The following is a 22,003-nucleotide window of genomic DNA, read 5'->3' as shown; positions in this document are numbered from 1 at the left end:
ATTTTTACTAAGACGATTAAAGCAGTCCACGAATCTGACAGGCCTACTTACCGCGTACCATACCTTGTTTCACTCACACATTTCGTATGGTATCTTGCTATGGGGGGGGTTCGCCGCATGCAGCTCGAGTCTTCATTTTACAAAAAAAAGCTCTAAGGATCATTATGGGTATCTCTTCTAATGTATCCTGTAGAACTCATTTTAAAAATTTAAATATTTTAACACTACCAGCTTTGTTTATTTTATATTCGCTTGTCGAAATTCACAAATGCAGTGCGACGTATCAAAAACACTCGGATATTCATAATCACAACACAAGATCATCAAATCTCTTAGTATTACATAAACATAGACTATCCCAATTCAAATTTTCCCTAAAAAAAGTTCTTATCTCACATGCATTCTACTCAACTATAGAGTACTTGGATTGGGCCTCCATATAGTCAACTAGTCCTGTATATTGTATGTATTGTATGTAATTACGTTTGTTCTATACTTTTATTTGTTTCTCTTGACTTGCCACAAACAAAATTATATTTATTGTAAAGTGGTTTGAATAATAATAATAATAATTATTATTATTATTATTATTGTAAACGTTCTTCACGTCCACACATATTCCCACCGCCACCCCTCACATCCCAATTTGCAAACAAATTACTACAGGTATGCAACCACCACAAGGAGGCATTCTCTCAAAACAACAACACATCGTAGAGCCTGATGAATGTAATACTAAAAATATTGACTTTACGAGTATATTTATTCACGTTACGCGTTGTTTTTTCTGTCAAGAAAATATACGATTGTATAATTTGAGTTCAATTGAACATCAATATTTCGAGGAGAGTGGGCGAGCCCCTGACGAATGTATAAATGTACTAGATGTTTCTGAATTGGAAGCATGAATATAAATTACACGTAAACGCTTGTATTTAAATTGAATGCGAGAGAGATTTTACTTATGAAACTTTCTATACCTTTGAGGAGTTTGTAATGTTTTTGAACATAATTTCAGAATGTTCTATTCGCGTGGGCTGTACATTGTACAAAGCGTAAGTTTTGTCGAAATAAATTGGCGACATTTCCAAACTTTTCAATTCATTAGTACCTACCAACACATCAAAGACGCCAAAGGAGAGTCTAATTAAAATTTGATCACAAAATGGCAAAATAAGCTTTTTCTAAGTTGATATATTATTAGTAGGTACTGTATTAAGGGATAAAACAAGAGTATAATTCCCTGAGGAAACAGTAATACTCCGAGCGACGTAGTCGCGAGGGTATTGCGTTCCCCGAGGTTACAGTATACAACATTTTATTTATCGTACAATGCAGTATCCAGTGACGTCACTCGGGAACTTGCTTTTAACAAGCCGTTACTATTAGCGAGCCGAAAAAGAACTTCTTTATTTAACACAATGACTTTTAATATCCGTTTATTTAATCCCGCTCCGGGTTCGAATTTGTTCCTTCGCGTAAATTTTATCACTCGTAAATAAGTGGCCTTTATCTTTCTCATTTTTGCGTCAAGTTAAACTCGTACTTTGCTACAGATTTAACTGCATTTAAATGTTTCCCAACGACGTAAGTGAGTTTTTTTTAAACGCGCCGCTATATTAATAAAACAAAAAACTTGCACGAAGTGGTACGTGCTCACTCATAGAAAAAGATATCACCACTAAATATTCGCAATTATGCGAAATAGAATTTATCACACATGAATCGTACGTGGTGATTTTTTAAAGTCTAGCTTCGTCTGCCGAAAACCCCCTTACAATCTGGTCTCCCTAGCGTTTATCTCCAAAACAGCTTGCGTTCTTACTGAAATGCACACATTGTTATCGCTCTTGTACGAGATATACTTTTGTTCACGTTTGCTATGAAGCGGTATATGTGGAAATTTCCCTATATTTAACAAAAAAGTACAAACTCAAAACCAGCCACTCATTACATCGTAAGATTCTACAGCGTTTTCGGTTTCTTCTTTTTTGGCACATTTTTTAAGAAAAAAAAAGTGCTATTGTTTTCGTTTTGTCCGTCCCACTGTCTGTCCGTCCGTCCGGACCCACTTCTGCGATTTTGAACTACTTTTAGGGGAATGGTCCTAGAGTCCTGTAATTTTTTTGCAATATGTAGCCTATACCTTAAAGGTGTGCCAGACGGCTATCAAATTCCGTTCTCAAGGGGGGGGGGGCATGAATTATGTCGCGGCATGCTGTTTTTGAATGTAGAGCGTGCTTAACTTTTACATGCGACAACCAACTGGTCTCATACTTTTCATTCACATCCCTTCAATGGTACCAAGTAAAATTTTTAAAATTGGGGGATACGGGGGGCGAACACACGTTCTGCCCTTCATGGTATTCTAATCAAAGGTCTCACCGAAATGAATTGGTTTGTACAATAATTTTCTTGCGCGACTCTTTCCGAGATCAATAGGTGACTGGAGGGAGGAGGGAGGGGGTAGAAATTAATTTTATCTTTGATGGTATTCCAATTAAAGGGGGGAGGGTCCTTCATGGTACTCGAATGAAAGGTCTCAGCAAAATAAATTAATCTCTACCAACCTTCCTCCTCGACTCCTTATAGTGATCGGATATCAATAATTCTTTATATCTCAAGAACAGATTGTCGAAGGATGGGACTCACAAAGGGCGATTGGGCGTCTTCACATACTATGTCTATGGGATTTTTAGCGCATTCCTGGAATGTTTTGCAGCCTGGAAGGTGTGCCAGAGCGCAATCAAATTACGCTGTCTAAAAGCCCCCCCACGAATTATATCCTGTTTAACCGGTTTTGAAAGTAAAACGTGGATACCTTCTACATACGACAACCAATTGTTCTCAGATTTTGCATACGCATGCCTTTAGTGGTGCCAAGTTAAAACATGTTCTACCTTCATGGTATTCTAATGACAGGTCTCATCGAAATAAATTGATTTGTACAAACTATAACATTCCCGTGAGACTCTTTTTCGAGATCAGTGAGCGACGGGGCCTTGGGGGGGGGGTTAAAAATTAATTTCATCTCTCATTGTATTCTAATTAAAGGTCTCAACGAAAGGAACCTACTGCCCTTCTTTCTGTCCTCTTATCAAATACGGTGTGGAGGGGGGGGGGGGGGGAACTAGTTTTATCTTTCATGGTACTCATGGTACTCTAATGAAAGGTCTCAACGAAAGGAATTAATTTCTACCAACCTCCTCGACCTCTTATCGTGATCGGGAATATTCCCTCATACCTCAAGAACGGATTGTCGGAAGAGGGTACTCACAAAGGGCGATTGAGACGTCTGAAAGAAATATATCCATTGGTGATGTCAAAATAAAAGCTATTTCGCGCTTTATCTGCACAAGAGTTGTGCACAATTTATACTTGTTTCTTCGAATGCATTGGTTTTTTTCGAAATTCTCAAAAGAGAGGTTCGACGTTCCACTACTAGTTCGCCCACCAGTATCAATGTACTAATTATTGCCATAAAAGCTTCCACCAGTTTTACGCATCCAAGTGGTTTGTATACTATCACTTTGTATTAATGCTACTAGTTAACAATAGTGCAATTATTGTTGGAAGCAAAACAACAATCATAAACGATTAATACCAGTAAACTAATCTCAGTTCTCTGTGCCAAATTGCAAATGATTACGCAATCAAAATGCTCGTAAATTATCATCAAAGGCCTAGAGCTGAAGTATTTTCTAAACAATAATTTGAGAGCCTCGCATTTCTCTTCCGCCGTATACTGAGCAGCTTCATTCACGTAGAAACATTAATTGCAAAACATGCATGTCGTAAACGCCATTTTTACTCTCAAACTTTTGGTCGTAACCGAAAGTTACGTAGTTAAAAAACAAAGAGAGCGTGTTTTCCGGTTAAATGGGATAATCTGCAGGATAACAAACTAGGAAACTATTCTTCGTCGAGAAAGTTGCGCGTGATTTACAATTCAACTTTGTACCTAATCTTTCGGAAGATTCCATCATTTTTTACTTTGAAACTTGCTAAGGAGAGGGAAAATAATTAATCGTTCGACTAATTTGCCTTTTAAGCAAATTGTTTTCTTAATTATTGCGAAATGTAATTAAAATCTCCTCGTTTCATGCTTGACTGTAAATTTTGTATTCTTTATAAACAGCGCCCCAATATAATATTTACGATAACTTGAAATTGTATGTTCAAAAATCAAATGTAAGGAGTGTGGTTCGAGAAGTGGAAGAAGCGCCTGGCTGACCAGATCCGCTTGTACCTTGGAAGACATTGGAGTGGACTTGGAACGGAAAGATTTGGTGAAAGACTGCGGTAATTATGATTAAAAGTACCAACTCTCATTGGTCACGCCAATCATAACTAGGAAAAAGTTCCTGGACGCAGTTGTATAAATTGCAAACTACACAATGCGTTATTTAAACGATTTTTCTGGACTTGAAAATGCTTTAGAGATAAACCATAACAAAGTGTACAATGGAATGCCACATTAATTTTTAATTTGCTATTGTTCCATACAAAAATTGGATCGGCGTAATTGAATTAGGCCCGATTCCCATTAATTATTCTTCCTGGTGAATTCCCAACGGGTCTAATCTGCCTGTAGGTGTCTTAAGGTTCATAAGCCACCTTAAAGGCTGATGATCAGTAGTGAGTCGACTGCCAAATTAGCTAGGTAACAAGGTAACAACTAACAAGGGTAACATGGGCAATATTAAAATTATATTTTGGAATGTAACGGGGCTAGTTGATAAAGACGCCCAATTCTGGGACTTTGTAAGAGGATATGATGTGGGGATGGTAGACGAAAAGAATTGGGAGATTATAACGAACAGGATTCCGAATGAATATATAGGGACGTGCAAAAGGAGCTAAATTAACCGTGGTAAAAAAGCGACAAGAAAATCAAGAGATCAAGAATGAAACAAAGAGGGACAGGTGCTACTGAAATTATCAGAAAAGAAAGGATGGAGAATTTTAAACGGAAAATATGCAGGGGGATAGAGACGGGCAATTCACATACATGGGAGGAAGAGAGAGGTCGGTGATTTATTACGCAATACTAAATGGAAAAGACGCAAAAACGAAGGAAAATGCGGTTATAGACAAGAGAAGAAATTCGAGGGAATACAGAAAAGAAGTGGAATAAAATAAAGGAAAGTATTAAAAAAGCAATAATGTGGAAACAAATAACTGAAGAGAAGGAGAGAGAAAAAAGAAAGACATGGTGGTACAAGGAGTGTACAGAAGAGATAAGTAGATTTAGAGAAATATGGAGGAGGGGATATAGGAGAAAGAGGCTAGAGAACAGAAAAAAGTGCAAAGGAATGGAGATGGAGCAGCAGAAAGAATACGAAGAGCAATTCAGGGAAATAAAAACAGAAAAGGATTTTTGGAAGGTGATAAACAGACAAAAAGAACAAGTACGGGATATTCGCACTGCAAGTTTTGACATCACCAATGGGTGTATTTCTACCATACGTCCCAATTACCCTTTGTAAGTACCCTCCTCCAACAATCCGCTCTTGAGATATAAGGAATTATATCCGATTACGATAACGAGAGCAGGACTATGGTTAGTAGAAATTAATTCTTTTCGATGAGACCTTTTATTAGAGTACCGTGAAGGATAAAAGCAGTTCCGCTTCCCACCCCCTATTTTGATAAGGGACAAGATAAGAAGGGCGGTAGTTGGTAGGAAACAGTTCTTTTTCTTGGGGCCTTTAATTAGAATACCATGAAAGATAAAACCAACTCCCCCACCCACACCCTTCACCCACTGATCTCGAAAAGGAGTCGTGCAGAAAAGTTATAGTTTGTAGAAAGCAATTCACTTGTTTTACTTTCAAAACAGCATCTCAGGAAATAATTCATGGGGGAGCCTCTCCTTTAGACAGCAAAATTTGATGGCCGTCTGGTACACCTTCAAGGTATAGGCTACTGATTGCAAAAAATTCCTCTCTAGGACTATTCTCCTAAATGTAGTTCAACACGTCAGAAGGGGGTCCGGGCGGATGGATGGACGGATAAAACGTAATCAATAGCACATTTTTTTAATTCTTAAAAAATGCGCTAAAAATAAAACAAGTGGGAGGGAAATACAATTAGAGGAATGGAAACAACATTTTAAGTTACTTCAAGGAAAGCAGGAGAAAGAGGAGGGTATGGCAGAGGTAGGAAGAGAGAATGTTGAAGGAGATGAAATAACAAGAGAGGAGATCAACTAGCAATTATCCTGAAGACTGAAGGAAGGGAAAGCGACAGAGACAGACGAGATAGGTAATGAGGCTTGGATTTTCGCCACACAGATAGGGGCAAGGTTGAAAAATGTAGGACACAAGGCATGGAAAGGGGGGGGTGGGTTACCCCAAGAATTGAAACCATGGGCAATTGTGCCGATCTTCGAGAGAACAAAGATTGTGCGGGAAAAACCTGGAGGATATTTATAAGTTTCTGAAATGGCCGCTAGGGGGCGTAACTGCAATCCAGAATCTAAAAAAGTGATGTTTCTGTGAATTCCGTTATATTAACCTAACAAAAAAATTCCCGGTCTTTGAAGTCGACGCTGATCTGAACCTTTTTTGTTTGAAAATTATTGCTGTATCTCTAAAAGTGAAGTGGGGGGGGGGGGTATTTAAAAGTTTCCGTAAGGGACACCCTGTCCCTGTGCTGAGCCGATTTTAACAAACTCGGCTACAGTTTTGTTAGTTTCACATATCGCCGCTTGAGGGCGTTTTTCGACATTCCGACAGAAATGGTTAATTTTCTCAAAAAAATTAAATGCGTTGGTTTGATTTTTTTTTTCATGAAAAAGTAGCTAAATGACGCCTAAACAAGCTCGCGAAAACCGCATCTCGATATCTTCCTAACCTGAAATTTAGGCCAAAGAAAATTATATACCCTCAAAATTTTATTTTTTATGTGTTAGATGGAAGAGCAGAAATGGTATGTACATATGTTTCATTCCATTACTGAATCTCGCCCTTTGTACACATTTCTATGTAATGTAACCTATAGGTACTTATTAAAGACATTTATTATTATTGTTATTATTATTATTTTAAGCTAATTTTTCCGTAACTATTTTTATTATATAATTTGTGACCCTAAGATGGATCCATTTGAAAAAGGAAGCTTTTAATGCCGCCGTAAATGCTGACCATCACGATATATATATATCTCAAGATATCGAGATTTCACGAGCTTGTTTAGGCATCATTTAGCTACTTTTTCATGAAAAAAAATCAAACCAACGCATTTAATTTTTTTGAGAAAATTAACCATTTCTGTCGGAATGTCGAAAAAAGCCCTCAATCGGTAATATGTGAAACTAACAAAACTTCAAATATTATAATATTTGTAGCTGAAGAAGAGCTCTTTTGAACTAACCCAAGTTTGTTTAAAGCCGTTTCGAAGATACAGGGTGTTCTTTACGGAAACCTTTGAATACCCCACCACTTCATTTTTAGAGATACAGCAATAATTGTCAAAAAAAAGGTTCAGATTATCGTCGACTTCAAAGATCGGGCATTTTTTTGTTAGGTTAATATAGCGGAATTCACAGAAACATCACTTGTTAGATTCCAGATTGCAGTTACGCCCCCTAGCGGCCATTTCAGAAACTCAAAAATATTTTCCAGGTTTTTCTCGTGCCCGTTTTAGTAATAACTTTTTTACCGCAAGTCTCTACTACGATGAATAGGTTGTCAGATACAGTACCTCGCATTCTTAGTTGGCCACCCTGTATATATGTACTAGGCAGATTGGTGGAAAAGGAATTCGAGACAAGGACGGAAAGATATTTTCATTTTTCATTGACTTAAAGGCAGCGTTTGAAAGAGTGGAAAGAGAAAAAGTATGGAAGATGACACAAGATGGGAAAATTAACAAGAAGTTAACGGACAGAATCAAGGAACTATATATTATGGAGACACAAGATTGAGGGTAAGAATAGAAGGGATGGAGTCTGAAGTGTTTTGGACATGTAAAGGACTAAGGCTCACTTAGCCGAACCTTATTTAATCTCTACTGAAGAGACAAAGTATTAACACAGAGTGATAGTAGTTCGAAGAAGCACGATATGGTCCCTGGCATCGGAGGTAAAAGAAATTAAATATTTAGGATACCAAACAATGGGACAAATGCGTATATAAGAGAATTTATTAAGAAAAAGGGAATGGTGGAGATGAGACAGGTGTGGAGAGGGGGTTTAAGAATAATTTTAGAACAAGAAAGTGTTTGTTTGTTCGATGCGAGGGGTGTCCGTGTAGGGAACGGGGACATGGAAGTGGAAGAAGTGAAAGAAAATATAAATGGGTATTAGAGGTCTAACTGTCATTAAGTTATGGCGTCGTCTGTCGGCAAATCTTTCCACGCAAGACGCATTCTTTGCTTTTCAAGTTCCTCTTACGACATTCTAGCACAAGCACGCCTTAGTTCAGCACGTTAAACAGAATGTAGGGTTTTAATTGCAATTTCCAATTATAATTATTCTGGCGATTGAACCTATATTTTGTGGGTCCCCGATAAAATTTGGACGGGTTTCTGCATTTTTCTCCCAGTTTTGAAAGGCTATACGAGTTTTGCTAATTACGTTTCTAATGTTGAAGTTGAACAGGTCATCTGTCAAGCGTTACTGTAATTTTAATGTTTTGTGAATATAGTCCGGGAAATAGAGACTGAAAATAGGCCATTTCCTGCAAAACGAGAAGTAGTTCCAATTTTTTTTTGCATGTCAGTGAGGAATATCTGATGGTTAACAATCCAAGTTTTCGACCTCTCACCGCTTGTACTTTCCCCGTTCCACCTCCAAAACCCATGAAATGGGTTCACTTTAGAAAAAAGTTTCAACCCCCTTATAGTAGTGATTGTTCAACTATCTAAGATTATATCGCTTTCGAACATAATTTACAAATCATAATCTTATATGAACATGAATAGTAAATGTATTTAGCGCCTTTTTTAAAAAAAGTAGCGCTTACAGAACAACAGAAGATACTCATTTCAGTAGGGGGTGGATAAATTGGAATGAGACCATTAGAAAATATAAAAATATTCATGGGGGGTGAAGCTGAGCTGAACTGAAGTGAGACAATTTTTTATTTCAAACCTATATAAGAAAGCGCTACAAGCTCACAGTGGTGCAAATATCCTTATTAGCAAGGGCTGACAGTTGAATTATTATGCATCACCATTAGTAAGGGAGCAGGGTAGGGGGATTCAGACCACGATAAGTTCAAGATATTTTCTCGTAAAACTCTTAATTATACAGATAAAGTATATATTATTATATAAGCAACTTTGAAGCTCTCTATATCATTTTTAATAAACGTTTTATAAAAAAATAATATATATTAAAGTTGTATATAATTTTATGGTTGAATGATTGAAAAACTAAGAGACCAACCAAATTTCATGGGTTTTGGGGTTGCTACAGGGGAACCACAAGAGGTGGGAGGTTGAAAACTTCGATTCTTAATCACCAGATGACTACTTCTCATTTTAAGTCCAAACCCTCTATTCCCAGGACTAATAGCCTTCTTCTTTTAGATTCCGCATGTGCGTTGTGAGAATCCTTAATTTACACTTACACCTATTTCTTATCAAGGCACATGTGACCACTTAACGGTAATTTTGTTTGGAGGTTAATCTCGATACTGTGGACATAGATAAGGAACTAGGGCATTGGGTCAATCGGAATAAATTGCCGGCATTAAAATAAGTGGTAATTAATTGAATATTTCCTCTCCAAGGAACATGATAGCGACTATGATATCTATGATTGATTTTGATCGCGTTCTCTTTTTTAATGTTTTTTTACACGTCTGAGGTTCCAAAATTGTTGGTGGGCAATTTTGTTTCTCGTGTGTAAAAAACACGTTTACAGTCTGTAGAAAAACGGTTTCCATTAATTTTGTATACATCATCGAAACGGTAGTTATTCGGAAAAATGCAAGAAAAATTGCCACGTTTTCGCAAGATTTTACACAGGGAAAGTGCTAAACACAATAAAGTTCCACAAGAGGTTTAGAAAGGTAATTTGTGACGCTGCGCACTTGGACTATGGGTTGGTTGCACTTTGCACCACTTTAGTTCAGTTGACTGACGGAATAAAAATTCAAAAATTAGCCATTTGAGTTTGTTAGTCAACTAAGATGCGCTTTTAGCACACATACAAGTGCTCTCTCTATTACTGCCGTTTTGACTATCTGTCACACCGGACGTCCGTGCGAGGAACGAAAGCTCATTTGATCGATAATTAATCAATTTCGTCGGTTAAACTGATAAACGTCCGCTGTATTATAGTGATGAAATAAAATGATGTCAAAATATCTCTAGCGCGAATTGAAAATGTTTGCTCGAGGTCAATTTCGGTGACGGTTCCATTGTGACGCCACCCCATACGAAATAGAAATCGTCGGTCGCGCTTTATTTATGCCCGCAAAGTTGGCAAAATTTCTCGAAGTTTAGGTAGAGCGAGCGACTTCCTATCTATTAATTCGGCACGTTCTTTTTTTACAAAACATCTGAAAGTTGTGCAAAACGTTCGGCGGGCATACAAGTTTAGCGTACTAGGTGTAGGTATTGCGAGGTCGACCGTCGCGACGCCAAATACTGCCGGTTAACTAATCAGTCTACTACTTATTCGGCCACCTGAAAGTCAAGCTTTTTGAGTTATGGTAGTCGTTATTTATAAACGTAAATTTTAAAAATGTACGCGCGTTGAGTGATCGGGAAAAGGGGGTTAATTAAGTTGATTTTTAGAATGTGAGTGCTCGACGTATTTATGATCTTCGATTTCATTTTTAAATAAGTTACGCTCAAAATAAACGTGCGTTTAAGATGTAATTAGATTCCACGTGCGTTTTTTTTTCGTAAGCGCTCCAACGAAATGACAGATTTGCCGTGCGAATGTTTACACGACCGTCGTCGCCTACGTCCTTTTGACTATTTGAAAATTGGGGTGCGTCGATAAGGATGACGAACAGAGTGCAAATGCGCAACGCGGCGAAAACGCGCCACCCCAGTCTGGAGATGCCCGATCCGGAGGTGGTCAAAAAGAAGCACCAGGACATGCTGTCGAGAGCGAAAAGTAAATTTTTCAACATCAGCGACGCGTTAAGAACGAACAAGATGTTAAACGGCGAGTCGGACCAATCCCATCGCAAGTCTCGGACGCAAGCAACTCTGGATTACTTCTTTAAACCCTGTCCGGGTAAAAATGAGCGTAATCACATTCTGGCAAACGCAAGGGTGCAGGAGAGTCCCAAGCGGGGCTCGTGTCTGTACAAGCAGAACTCGGTCGGTTCGTATCCCATCAGAGTCGAAATTTCCGCGGCAGATGTGCTGGATAATTTAAGCTCTATGAGACCGTCGTCGCTTCCGTCTGACAAATGTGATGAATTACGGGAAACCGCCGCTTTGGCACTCGAACGTCCGCGTAAGAAGTTATCCTTCCGCGAGCCCGAAATATCCGGTTACGCTACCCAGACTCGTAAAACAAGCTTCAAAAAGCCCAATGGCGTACACGATTTAAAACGTAGCATTAGCGCAAGTAACGGCTTACTTCGTTCCGCTAATAGCTGGGACGATTTCGATTTAGAGGTAGACCATCAAAGAAAGGTTTGCGATTATCACGTTTGCATATCATTTCTTTTTTACTTTCAGAGTCAGGCGATGAGGGTGGTTAGGACCGTAGGACAAGCATTCGAAGTGTGCCATAAATTATCAATAAACGCCCCCGAGCCCGAACCCCCGGACCAGGACGAACAGGACACCCTTACGCAGGATTTAGTCAGCGATCGTGTTAGCGATATTGTTAGCGATAAACCTAAGAAAGGTAAGGGAATTGATTGGCTTGTCGAATTTATCTTCGCGTGTGCTGTGCACGTCTACCATCAATTGCGCGAGCTTTTCGGCTTTAGTACTTTTCTACACGAGCAAATTTGGATAATGGGGAGGTAATAAAACTTACTCATCTTTCGACTAAATGGAAACATTGCGTGCGCCTATTGAGACGAACAAGTTTGAAAGCTCCGACAAAAAGCTCAATTTATAAACCGAAATTGTTTCGAAATCCCTTGCGTTTTGAGAGATTCTGATTATCCTTTTCAGCTTACGGAAAAAAGTAAAGGCAATTGCGTGAGTTATTAATGTCTTATTGGTAAAATAAACGAAAAAAGAACGATAGGTCTATATTTAAACGAAAGTGGGACAAGCTAACGTTTAGGAACCGCATCATTCACATATGCACCATCAGATCAAAATTGATTTTGTTGTCTACAGCTTACAGTGTGTTGAAAAACAATGATTGAACGGTCCTTTAAAAGGTAGGCTATTCCCATTTTCTATAGAGGATCTTATAGTAACACTTCAAGTTCTAATGCATTACGTACACAATGTCACGTTTTAACCTCAAAGAAGAGGCTAAAACTACGTAACGTATCTCCGACTGAGATTCCCCAACAGTATAGGACGAGGGGGAAATCGCAAATGGACCATACATCCATTTGGTGTGTAAATCCATGGGATATTCACCGGACATCCTCGGATCGCGATGGACATCCTCGGATCTCCATGGACATCCTTGGACATCTGGATATGTCTTTGGAAATCCACCGAAACCTTACCATCCGAAATCTGTTGCAATCGTACTAAAATACACTAGAGTTTCCGGTTCTCTATAAAGCTCTACAAAAAAGTCCATCACATAATTTTTAGGGCATTTTTGCGAATTTATTTATAAAAATGTAGCTTTTCACCTTCCTTTGGTCGCCTGGCTGGCAACAAATGCGGACCCGTAAAAGTACGCTTGTAGAAAGACGAAGAGTGTACATTATACCTACCAGGGTCGTGTAATTAACAACTTTAGAGACGGGGTTACTAGGGCGCCATCCCCTGGAGAATTTTTAGTTTTTTACTAACTTTCTCTATAGTTTTGGTCCTTAGAGACCTTAGTGATGGTGGGGTCAAACGCGAATTGCGGGTGCACCGGACGTCGAAAGCGGGTGCCGACGAAGGGAATGTGGTAGCCTTCGACAAGCTCGTATTGGTGGTGGAGTCACAACTGGCTAATAGAATACTGAACTGGTACACAAAAATGCGCTGACGTCCCTTCAATCTCAGACGAGGACTTTGAGGAATTTTTATTTGTGGGCTTCTTAGTTTTTGAAACATTTTGAATTGAAAAGTTAAACTATTTATTTTATTTTTTTTGATTTGCATTTTTTTCGAAGAGTAAGCACCATAGCAAAAAATGTGAAAAGCAACACAACATTTTTGGAAGCATCCAACAGCCAACAACATGATGACTTTCTAACGATGACACATGCGTCTTCATGTAACTCAATTTTTACGTAGGTACAGGTCGTTTTCGATATTTTCCGTAATTTTGGTAGAAAAGTCATTTAATTCCAAAATCTCTCTATTTTGATCACCAAACATCTATCTGAAATAAAGTGTCATCGCCTTTAGTCCGAGATGAGGGAGAAATCGCAGTGGATATCCAGTGTACACAGTGGTGATGTCCGCAGGATGTCCGAGGAGGTCCGCGGATGTCCGAGGAGATCCGGTGGATATCCGCAGATATTCGAGAATTTTCGAGGATATCTTCAGACTTTGGAGGATATCCTCGTCAATATTCAAGTATAAGCAAAGGTATAAGTGACATGTATGAACTTATGTACAGGGTGTCCCATTAATAATGGTCACAGGCCATATCTATGGAACCGTTAATTGCAAAGCTTCGGGAAAAAAATTAAAAGGGGCTAAGAGAAGTCGCTGGAAATTATTTTAAGTTTCTAGCTTCGCCGCTAGAGGGCGTACGATTCATGGTTAAGTAGAAAAATGACTTTTTTTCTAAAATATACCTAACAAACATGCATAAAAAATACATGCATAGCAATCTTGTATCAATTTTGCATCATTCTCCAGCTCATAAAATATGAGGGGTATGGGAAGGAGAACATCTATTTAAGGAATCGAATGTAACTTCGGTATAGGTTAACCGATATTCACATAATATGTCTTGTTGGAAAGATTTGTCTTCGTGGAATCAGATTTTACATTAATAGAGTCTTTTTAGTAAATGTGATGAGTGGCAGAGGGCGCGATGTGACACTAACATAAATTTTGCAGGTTTTTTTGAAAATTTCAAATGGAACGATGTAATTATTATAGATATTATCAAGTAAGATGAAAAAGTGAAAATATCAGTGAAAACCGCATCCTAAACAGAGATATGGCGAAAATACAAACACTCACAAATTTTAATTTACAATATTATGATATTCATCCAAGTTGGTTTTGAAACAAATGAACACATAGCAACACATAATAATTGTCAAATACCTGCGAATTAAATTATAAAAAAAAATAGTAATTATAATTAACGTAGATGTTCAAACTGTGCCATCATTTTCGATAGTAAAGTCAGGATATACATCGTGTTTGAAGTTTTGACTCCAGCATCAGTAAGATCTTGTCGGGGGCTACCACATTCCCCTTGTCGGTACCCACTACCGACGTCCCGTTCATTTCGCTAAAACCCTCCACAAAATAGGGAGACCGCGATTAGACCTCTAAGAAAATTTTTGCGCACTAAGTCGACTACCCTTCGAAGACGCGCCCCTAGGAAAAAAAACACAAAACGCAGGAGTTCGTACGCGTTTTTAAGATCTATCTGACGACTCCAATTTGAAAGCAATTGGATCAAAACTATGAAAGAAGATAGGAAAAAACTCAAAAATCTCCAGGTTAGTATAGCAAGGTAGGGGATGGCACCCACATGTTGGCGACCCTCCACATGTAGCCCCGTCCCTAAAGTTGTTAATTACACGGCCGCGGTAGGTGCATGTACACTCCTCGTCTTTCTACAAGCGTTCTTCTATGGGCCCGCATTTGCTGCCAGCCAGCCAGGCAGCAGCTACCTTTTTACAAATAAATTTGCAAAACTGCGCTAAAAAACTGTAATGGACTATCCCTGCTTTCCAATGCACCTAAGTGTGTAATTAAAGGTCTTGAGCAAATTCGAAGACGTCGGCGGATTTCCAAAAACATATCAGATGTCTGAGTATATCCATGGAGATCCAAGGATGTCCATGGAGATACGAAGATGTCCATGGAGATCCGAGGATATCCATGGATATCCGAGGATGTCCATGGCTATCCGAGGATGTCCATGGAGAACCGCTGATATCCAAGGATGTCCAAAGATGTCCGGTGGATATCCATGGATTTCCAAAGGTTATTTAAAGTACTTTTAAATAAAAATAGTGAACCTTTGGAATAATGTTAGATGTAAATGCCGTTCGTCTAATTCATCATCTTCCTCATCTCATTCTTCACATCAGTAATTATCCAATTTGGTTCTTTAATTTTGTCATTTCGATGAATTCATTCTTTAATGTTGAAGTTTATCGCGTCGCCGTTAAGAAACCAGAATGACCATATTCTTTTTCTTCCTTTTTCTCTATTAAGAGATCTCTGTATGTATACGCTCCAAGTCAAACTAGGTACTCCTTTAAGTACTCTTCAATCTACAATCTTCGCCACAAAGTATGGATCGTCATCAATTCCAATTTTACTCCTTTAATTTTAAAGATATCTGGAGATGCGGTTTTTTTGCATTCAATTTTGAAAGTTTATAAACATCAGTACTGATCACTGTCTAGAAATTTATTTGTGTGCACATTAATAATGAGTAATGATCGAATTCAGCAATCACTTTTATATCGCTAATAAGTAGGTATACAACATGGAAATCTAGGTATCAAATTCTTGTCAGATCAGCTTTCTAGCTCAAACCAAAAAGGTTTTAAAAGTTTGTAGTAAAAATAACCTCTTTACAATAACTGAATAAAAAAAATGTGGTTTACTATTTGAAAAAAAGTTTTATGACAATCACGGCGTTAAAAACTCAGATAATAAAAATAACGTTTTTGACATTTCGACACAATATTTTAGCAAATTCAAAATAACCCAATAACCATTTTGCGGAAAATAATTTTAGTTTTTTAACTTTGACATGGCGCAACTCGAAACCAAAACTGAAATTCATAATCGTCAAGAGCCAAACCTGATAATGGGCTTAGGCACACCAAAGGCCCGTTGTGCCTACTCTCTTTTTTTCGCTACTAGATTCAGGGCCCGTTCCTGGAACCTGTTTTTGTCTAAGTCGCTTCACCCTCCCCGGCTCCAGATAACTGTGGCCAAGGAACTGATGTCTGTGCCTGATCAAGGCATCACAGTGACGGACCACATGCTCGGTAGTTTCATCTGCCTCGCCACTGAACCTGTACGTGGGCGATATGAGAGCATCCAGTGCCCCGTAAGGCCACAGGTGATATTCCAAATCTGGCTTATATTCAGTTTTATAAGCTTAGAAGATCCATATTTGCCACGGGGCCCTGTTACAAAGGCCCTAGACTGCCTGAGAAGGCCCTCGACTACCTGAGTGTGGATGCTTGTTGCCACTGAACCTGGAATTGACTGGTCACCCGGTCGTTAATCTTGGCCCTGACAACGGAGGAAGTAATTCCTAGGGTAGGCTCGGGCCCGATGAAGGCCCCACCACTGCCTTGTCTGCCCTTTTGTTGCCTCCTATTCTGCAGGGCGCTGGAACCCAGATCAAGCCTCAGTGTCGTCACTTTTTGCCCCGGGTCTTTCAAAAGTATCTTATGAAGTATTTGAACTTCGACTCTTCATGTTACCACAGAAGGTCCTCCATGATCCTCGTTTATACCTCCGAATGTGGTCCGTATAGATCTTAAGATCTTCCCAGTCCGCATGGCCTTATTAAAGAACCTACGAACCTCTTTACCTCTTCGTTTCTCAAAAGGTCCGCAGTTTACAGCTGTACTCATATGACGCGCAGTTATAGCGTCGTTTACTAATGCGACCGTCTCTTCCACCTGCCTTACTTTCCGACCAAGCAAAGGTGGTACAGCTAGCGATAGGACCTACGTTGTGTTATGAAACTGGTTACTCGAGGATGCGTGTCTGTCGCTCTAAGGATCCACCAACATAAATAAAACGCAAGAAATGAGGAGAAAGAAATTTCACTAAAAACGTTAATAACAAAACAATCAAAACCAAATTAAAATCAGAGCTGCCCTCTGTAATTACATGAGAATAGCTCTAGGGACTTCATTGAATACTAGGACGGATCCAGGATCTGTACTCACTTATTTTCTCACTTCTTTTCCAATTTGCATTTTACAATTTCAGGTTATGTTTCCAGGCCGTACGACAACATCGGGGAATTCTATCTTCCTCTTAATCGTGACTACACCGATATTTAAAATACTGTGCCACCATCTTTAACGAAAATGAATGTGTTTATTACGGCTGTTATGTAACGCAGCTCCACATTCACACCAAGGGCTCACGGTGCAAAGAATACACATAATATACCACATTTGTTCATGGTTAAGGGCTCAGCCATTAGGACCACCTGTGTCATCATAACAACAATATAGGGGTCATTACATAATAGTATTCCAACTGTAATTAATACGCAATAAATATCAATAAATCGACTGACTTTACACTAGCAAAAGCAAAATTTTGATCGACCACCGATTAGGTATCCTTACAAATATATAAAGGCATAAACGTGACGACTCTTCGGAGTAAAACAAATAACGTACTAAACATTGTTAATATTGGTCTCGGACCAAGTCTCGGTGACTTCAAAAACTAATTTCCAAAGCAACGGTAGCTAATATCTCAGATAACACAGCTAATCTGAAGGATACGATGTAATCAAATTAACAGAAATCAATTCTCGGAGTGACAAAATATTCCATCAACAACATCGGGTCTCTGAAATATGTGTATCTTCGTAGAGAAACAAAAGTCAGTACCGAAAAAAGATTTGCAAGGTGAACTTAAGAAGGAATAGAATTAGAAATACCATGAAAAACATCTGCACGACCTCGGTCGGTGAAACAAAAACTATTATAACAAGAAAACAAGAGTGTCAAATTTACATTACAGCAAGAATTTAAAAAAAGAGCACAATCAACGGTTACTTAAATGAAAGTTAACCAAGAATATCAGTCGGTAAGAAAAATAGCGTTAAAAGGTTCAAGAAAACTGACCTCCAAACAAAGCGACTGTGACAATTTAAGGCCCGGAAACACACCGCTTCCCGCCCGGAACATTCATCTTAGATAAATTCGCCTCGATAAATTTGTTCCTAAAATATTTTCCTCGAGGCATTTCTCTCTGGAGTATTGATTTTTTATAATTTTTACCCTCGATATAATCTCTTTGAATAAAATTCATGGTTAATCCGTGTCCTATTCAACACCAAATGCTTCATAATATGAGAAGACGTAGTTCAGAAATAGGCAACTTTACACACCGCAATATATTTACCCTATTATAGTTAAATTCGGTCCCCTCCAGGGAAAGCTTCTTATCCCCTTAATATTTACTCCTCCCTCACTCTATATAGATTTACTCCTGTACGAATTAATATTCACCTTAATATCTTATTTCAATCAATTCTCAAAATTCTAAACGTAGCTTCATTCATTTATTTTGTTGAACCGTGTTTTGAAAAACACTTAAAATGAACTTTGGAGTCGAATCAATAAAATTAATCGTAATTGAGCATGAGACTTAACTCTTCGTTGTTAACGGGATCGAATGAACATACAACTTTCTTTTAAAACTTAGTTAGAGTCTTCTGGAATCAATCGTTTCCCTATGGTATAATTCTGTATTGCCTTTCTCGAATAGGAAGCATGAACCATATAGAATGAAACCTGGATCTCCGGAAGGAAAACTGCTGAATTTTTTTCTGAATAAGTTGCACAACTACCGCTTCTTATGCATTTGATCGGGCAAAGAACTTTCTATTTATATCACTATGAACTTTCTCTTTACACCACATACAATATATGGTCAACCAAGTTGAATGGTACACCCCGAAACTGAGTTAATTTGTCTCTTTTGAAATTTTCGTTTTTTAATTTTTTGTCGATCGAAACGACACTCTAATTCTAATTTATGAACGATAAAAGTCCGTTCGAACTTTTATAATTTTCTGATATTCCCAAATAGGTATTTGCACTTACACTTGTTTTAACTTCTTCTGTTTAGTACCTGGGCTAGTGTGTGTGATTTTAGCTTGAATACTGCATTCCCACTTCGCCATGGCAATTTGATTTTTTATGTACATACAATTTATCATTTTCCGAGCTGTTTTGTCTAAATGGCACCCTATATGTGTGTTTGATGTGTTTTTGTACTAAATTGATCTTGTTTTCCATTTGTATTTCTTATCTATCTTGCTTTTGTTTAATTGCATTTCACTGGATTATCTGATTTTTATTGAACGATTTGTTTTGTTTGTGTATTTCGTGTTTTGCATTTTTCTTCTTTGGTTCTTTTTTTCTATTTTTTCGGATACTACGTGGAATCAAACATTCCGAGCCGATTTATCAAAATTTGAACGTAACTTTCGTCATCATGAAAGGTAGATGGCTCTGATTGTAATATTACCCCGAGCTGCCAATTGAAAGTATAGGGTAAGATCATCACAGTCGGGATAAGGAAAAACAATTCAATAAGCTGATTTGTTGTCAATATTATCGTAATCTAGGCCGTTCTAAAGATGAGTGTCGAAAGCTTCTACGCAATAATGTATGGGGACTATTTCATAAGTAAATTTTACTATTTCAGGAACTTTACAATCGGCGGTCCCTGAGACTCCCAGACTTTTCATGCTTTCCAAACGGATTTAAACAAATAATGCAACTTATTTATGGGACAGTCCTCCTAAATGTTGGTAAGCCTTTGAATGAAAATGTTACCACTGCTAACTAGTCTTCTCCTGCGCAGTGCACGTTAATAGTATCATAACCAAATTACCTGTTATAGATGTGGTAATCCTAGGTTTACTCGAGTCAACTGTCATAACTGCTAGAAAACCGAAAGTGGTTCATTTAAGCGTTTTTAGCGCATTTTTGCAAAAATTTTTTTTTGTAAAAAGTAGCTTTTAATCTCACTTTGGCTGGCTGGCTGGCTGGCTGGCTGGCAGTAAATGCGCGCCCGTAGAAAAACGCTTGTAAAAAGACAAGGAGTGTACATGTAACTATCGGGGCCGTGTAATTAAGAACGTTAGGGATGGGGCTACAAGATTTGGAGTCGACGACATCTGGACGCCATCCCCGAGCGTATTATACTAACCTGGAGATTTTTCAGTTTTTATCTATCTTCTTCTACAGTTTTTCTCCGATTGTTTTCAAATTGGTGTCGTCGGGAAGATCTTGTCAACGCGCACAACTCCTGCGTGGCGGAATTTTGTTTTTTTTTCCTAGGGGCGAAATAAACCACCTTTTGCGCGGCGCGCTTCGAGGGGTAGTCGACTTTGGGCGCCCAAAAGTTTCTTACAGCGCGAATCGCGGTCTCTCTTTCTCGTGTCACTAATAGAAGGTCGAACTATGTGAAGTACCCAAAACTTGAATACGATTTTATGCCGGGATTTTAGCGAAATCTACCAAAATGTGAATTACGAATGAACGGGACGTCGGAACTGTGTATCGACAAAGGGAATGTGGTAACCCCCGACGAGATCTTACTGATGGTGGAGTCAAAACTTCAAACTCGAATTGCGAGTGCACGGTAAGTGAGAAAATGGTACCGACAAAGTGAACGTGGTAGCTTTCGGCAAGATCTTATTGATGGTGGAATCAATATTGGCTAATAAAACACTGATCTGCCACACAAAAATGCGCTGAAGTCCCTTCGATCTCACACGAGGACTTTGATAATTTTTTCGTTAAATCTTTGATTTGTTCTGGAGACAGGAGATGGAGTGGAGTATTCCATAATACATTTTTCTGGATGAAAAGTGATCCTGATACTTGGGGATCTAAAGAGGGTGAACTTTTTGAAGCAAAGGTCATTTCCTTTCTCTGTAATTCCATTAGAACTATTCACACCGAATCGAAATTTTTGGCTAACATCTACCTCAGAAGTGAAACGATTCAAAAATAATCATCTGTGTTCTGATGTCGCCAAGTTGGATATTGAATTCATGCCGAACTCATCTACGGTTCGCTTGGTATATCTCTACGGCTGCGAGGCATATTTAAAGAAAATTTCAATCAGGTAAATGTTTTCGACTTTCATAATCGTAAAAAGTAAGCTTCAGGACACCTTCCGTCATCCTATCGATCACCAGGAACCCATTAACGTGCCGATAGCAAAAATAAACATACAAGCAAAATGTGCGTTTAAAAATTATGCGTACGTGTCAAACCATCATCGAACACCTTTGACGCTCTGTGTCCCTATTTTCGTCCGATAACAATAGAAAGCGCCAACATAGCAGGCGTCTGCCAAAAACGAATTTTGCAATTTGATTTAATACGCTTCAAAAAAATCAGGATAATAAAACCTACTCAAATCTAATAGAACTTGAAAAACTTCTCAGAGTAAATCGGAAAAGCTTTTGTATTTGATATTTTCTTTGGCTTAGCTCGTGGCCTATTGTGCAATTAAACAAAGTAAGTAATGGTTGTGCAAGATTTTAATATAGTCTCGTCTGGGATTAATTGATGAGGAATGGATCCCGGAAACGTCCAACTTCACGACGTCAATTGCGAATTTCAATTGTTTATTTGGAATGGAAGGCGCCTGGTTAATTTCTGTTTTATATTTATAAATCCATTGTTGTCGTTCTTCCGACTGTCGAAACGTAAAACTAGACAGTTCCATTTAGGGGATTAGAGCCTTTCCGTACGGTGTAATTTGGATTTATCCCTTTCCAAGTCTCGATTTGACTAATCTTAAGATAACGAGAGCTGATGGAAAATCGGTGTTGGAACGGTGGGGTTGAAGAAGTCTGATGTGCTCGGATTAGCGCCGCTCCATTCAGCGGTTTGCGACTTATTTCGCAAGTTGAAAAGCTAAATCTGATGCAGCCGTCTGAAAATAGGAACCGAAATGAAAGTACCTGAAAATTAATCCAATTGATAAAATGCAGATGTAAGACAGGTGG

General features: G+C 38.5%; 1 protein-coding gene across 3 annotated transcripts in view; it reads left to right on the top strand.

The window, feature by feature from the left end:
- Positions 1–22,003, top strand: part of LOC116173716 (carboxyl-terminal PDZ ligand of neuronal nitric oxide synthase protein) — an 89,258-nt gene that overhangs the window by 18,531 nt on the left and 48,724 nt on the right. The window contains exons 1-2 of one of the 3 annotated variants that reach the window (XM_031491372.1): positions 10,504–11,610; positions 11,656–11,827. In XM_031491372.1, coding sequence (XP_031347232.1) covers positions 10,966–11,610; positions 11,656–11,827 — 817 coding nt within the window. In that variant the 5' untranslated portion in view covers positions 10,504–10,965. Of the gene's footprint in view, positions 1–10,503; positions 11,611–11,655; positions 11,828–22,003 lie in introns of those variants that run through there. The other 2 variants (XM_031491373.1, XM_031491374.1) reach the window with 2 other exon arrangements.

This window comes from Photinus pyralis, unplaced genomic scaffold (assembly GCF_008802855.1).
Source record: "Photinus pyralis isolate 1611_PpyrPB1 unplaced genomic scaffold, Ppyr1.3 Ppyr1.4_LG6, whole genome shotgun sequence".
Lineage (NCBI taxonomy): Eukaryota > Metazoa > Arthropoda > Insecta > Coleoptera > Lampyridae > Photinus > Photinus pyralis.
The sequence above is the reverse complement of the archived record's forward strand: the minus strand, read 5'-3'. Positions and strand labels throughout refer to the sequence as shown.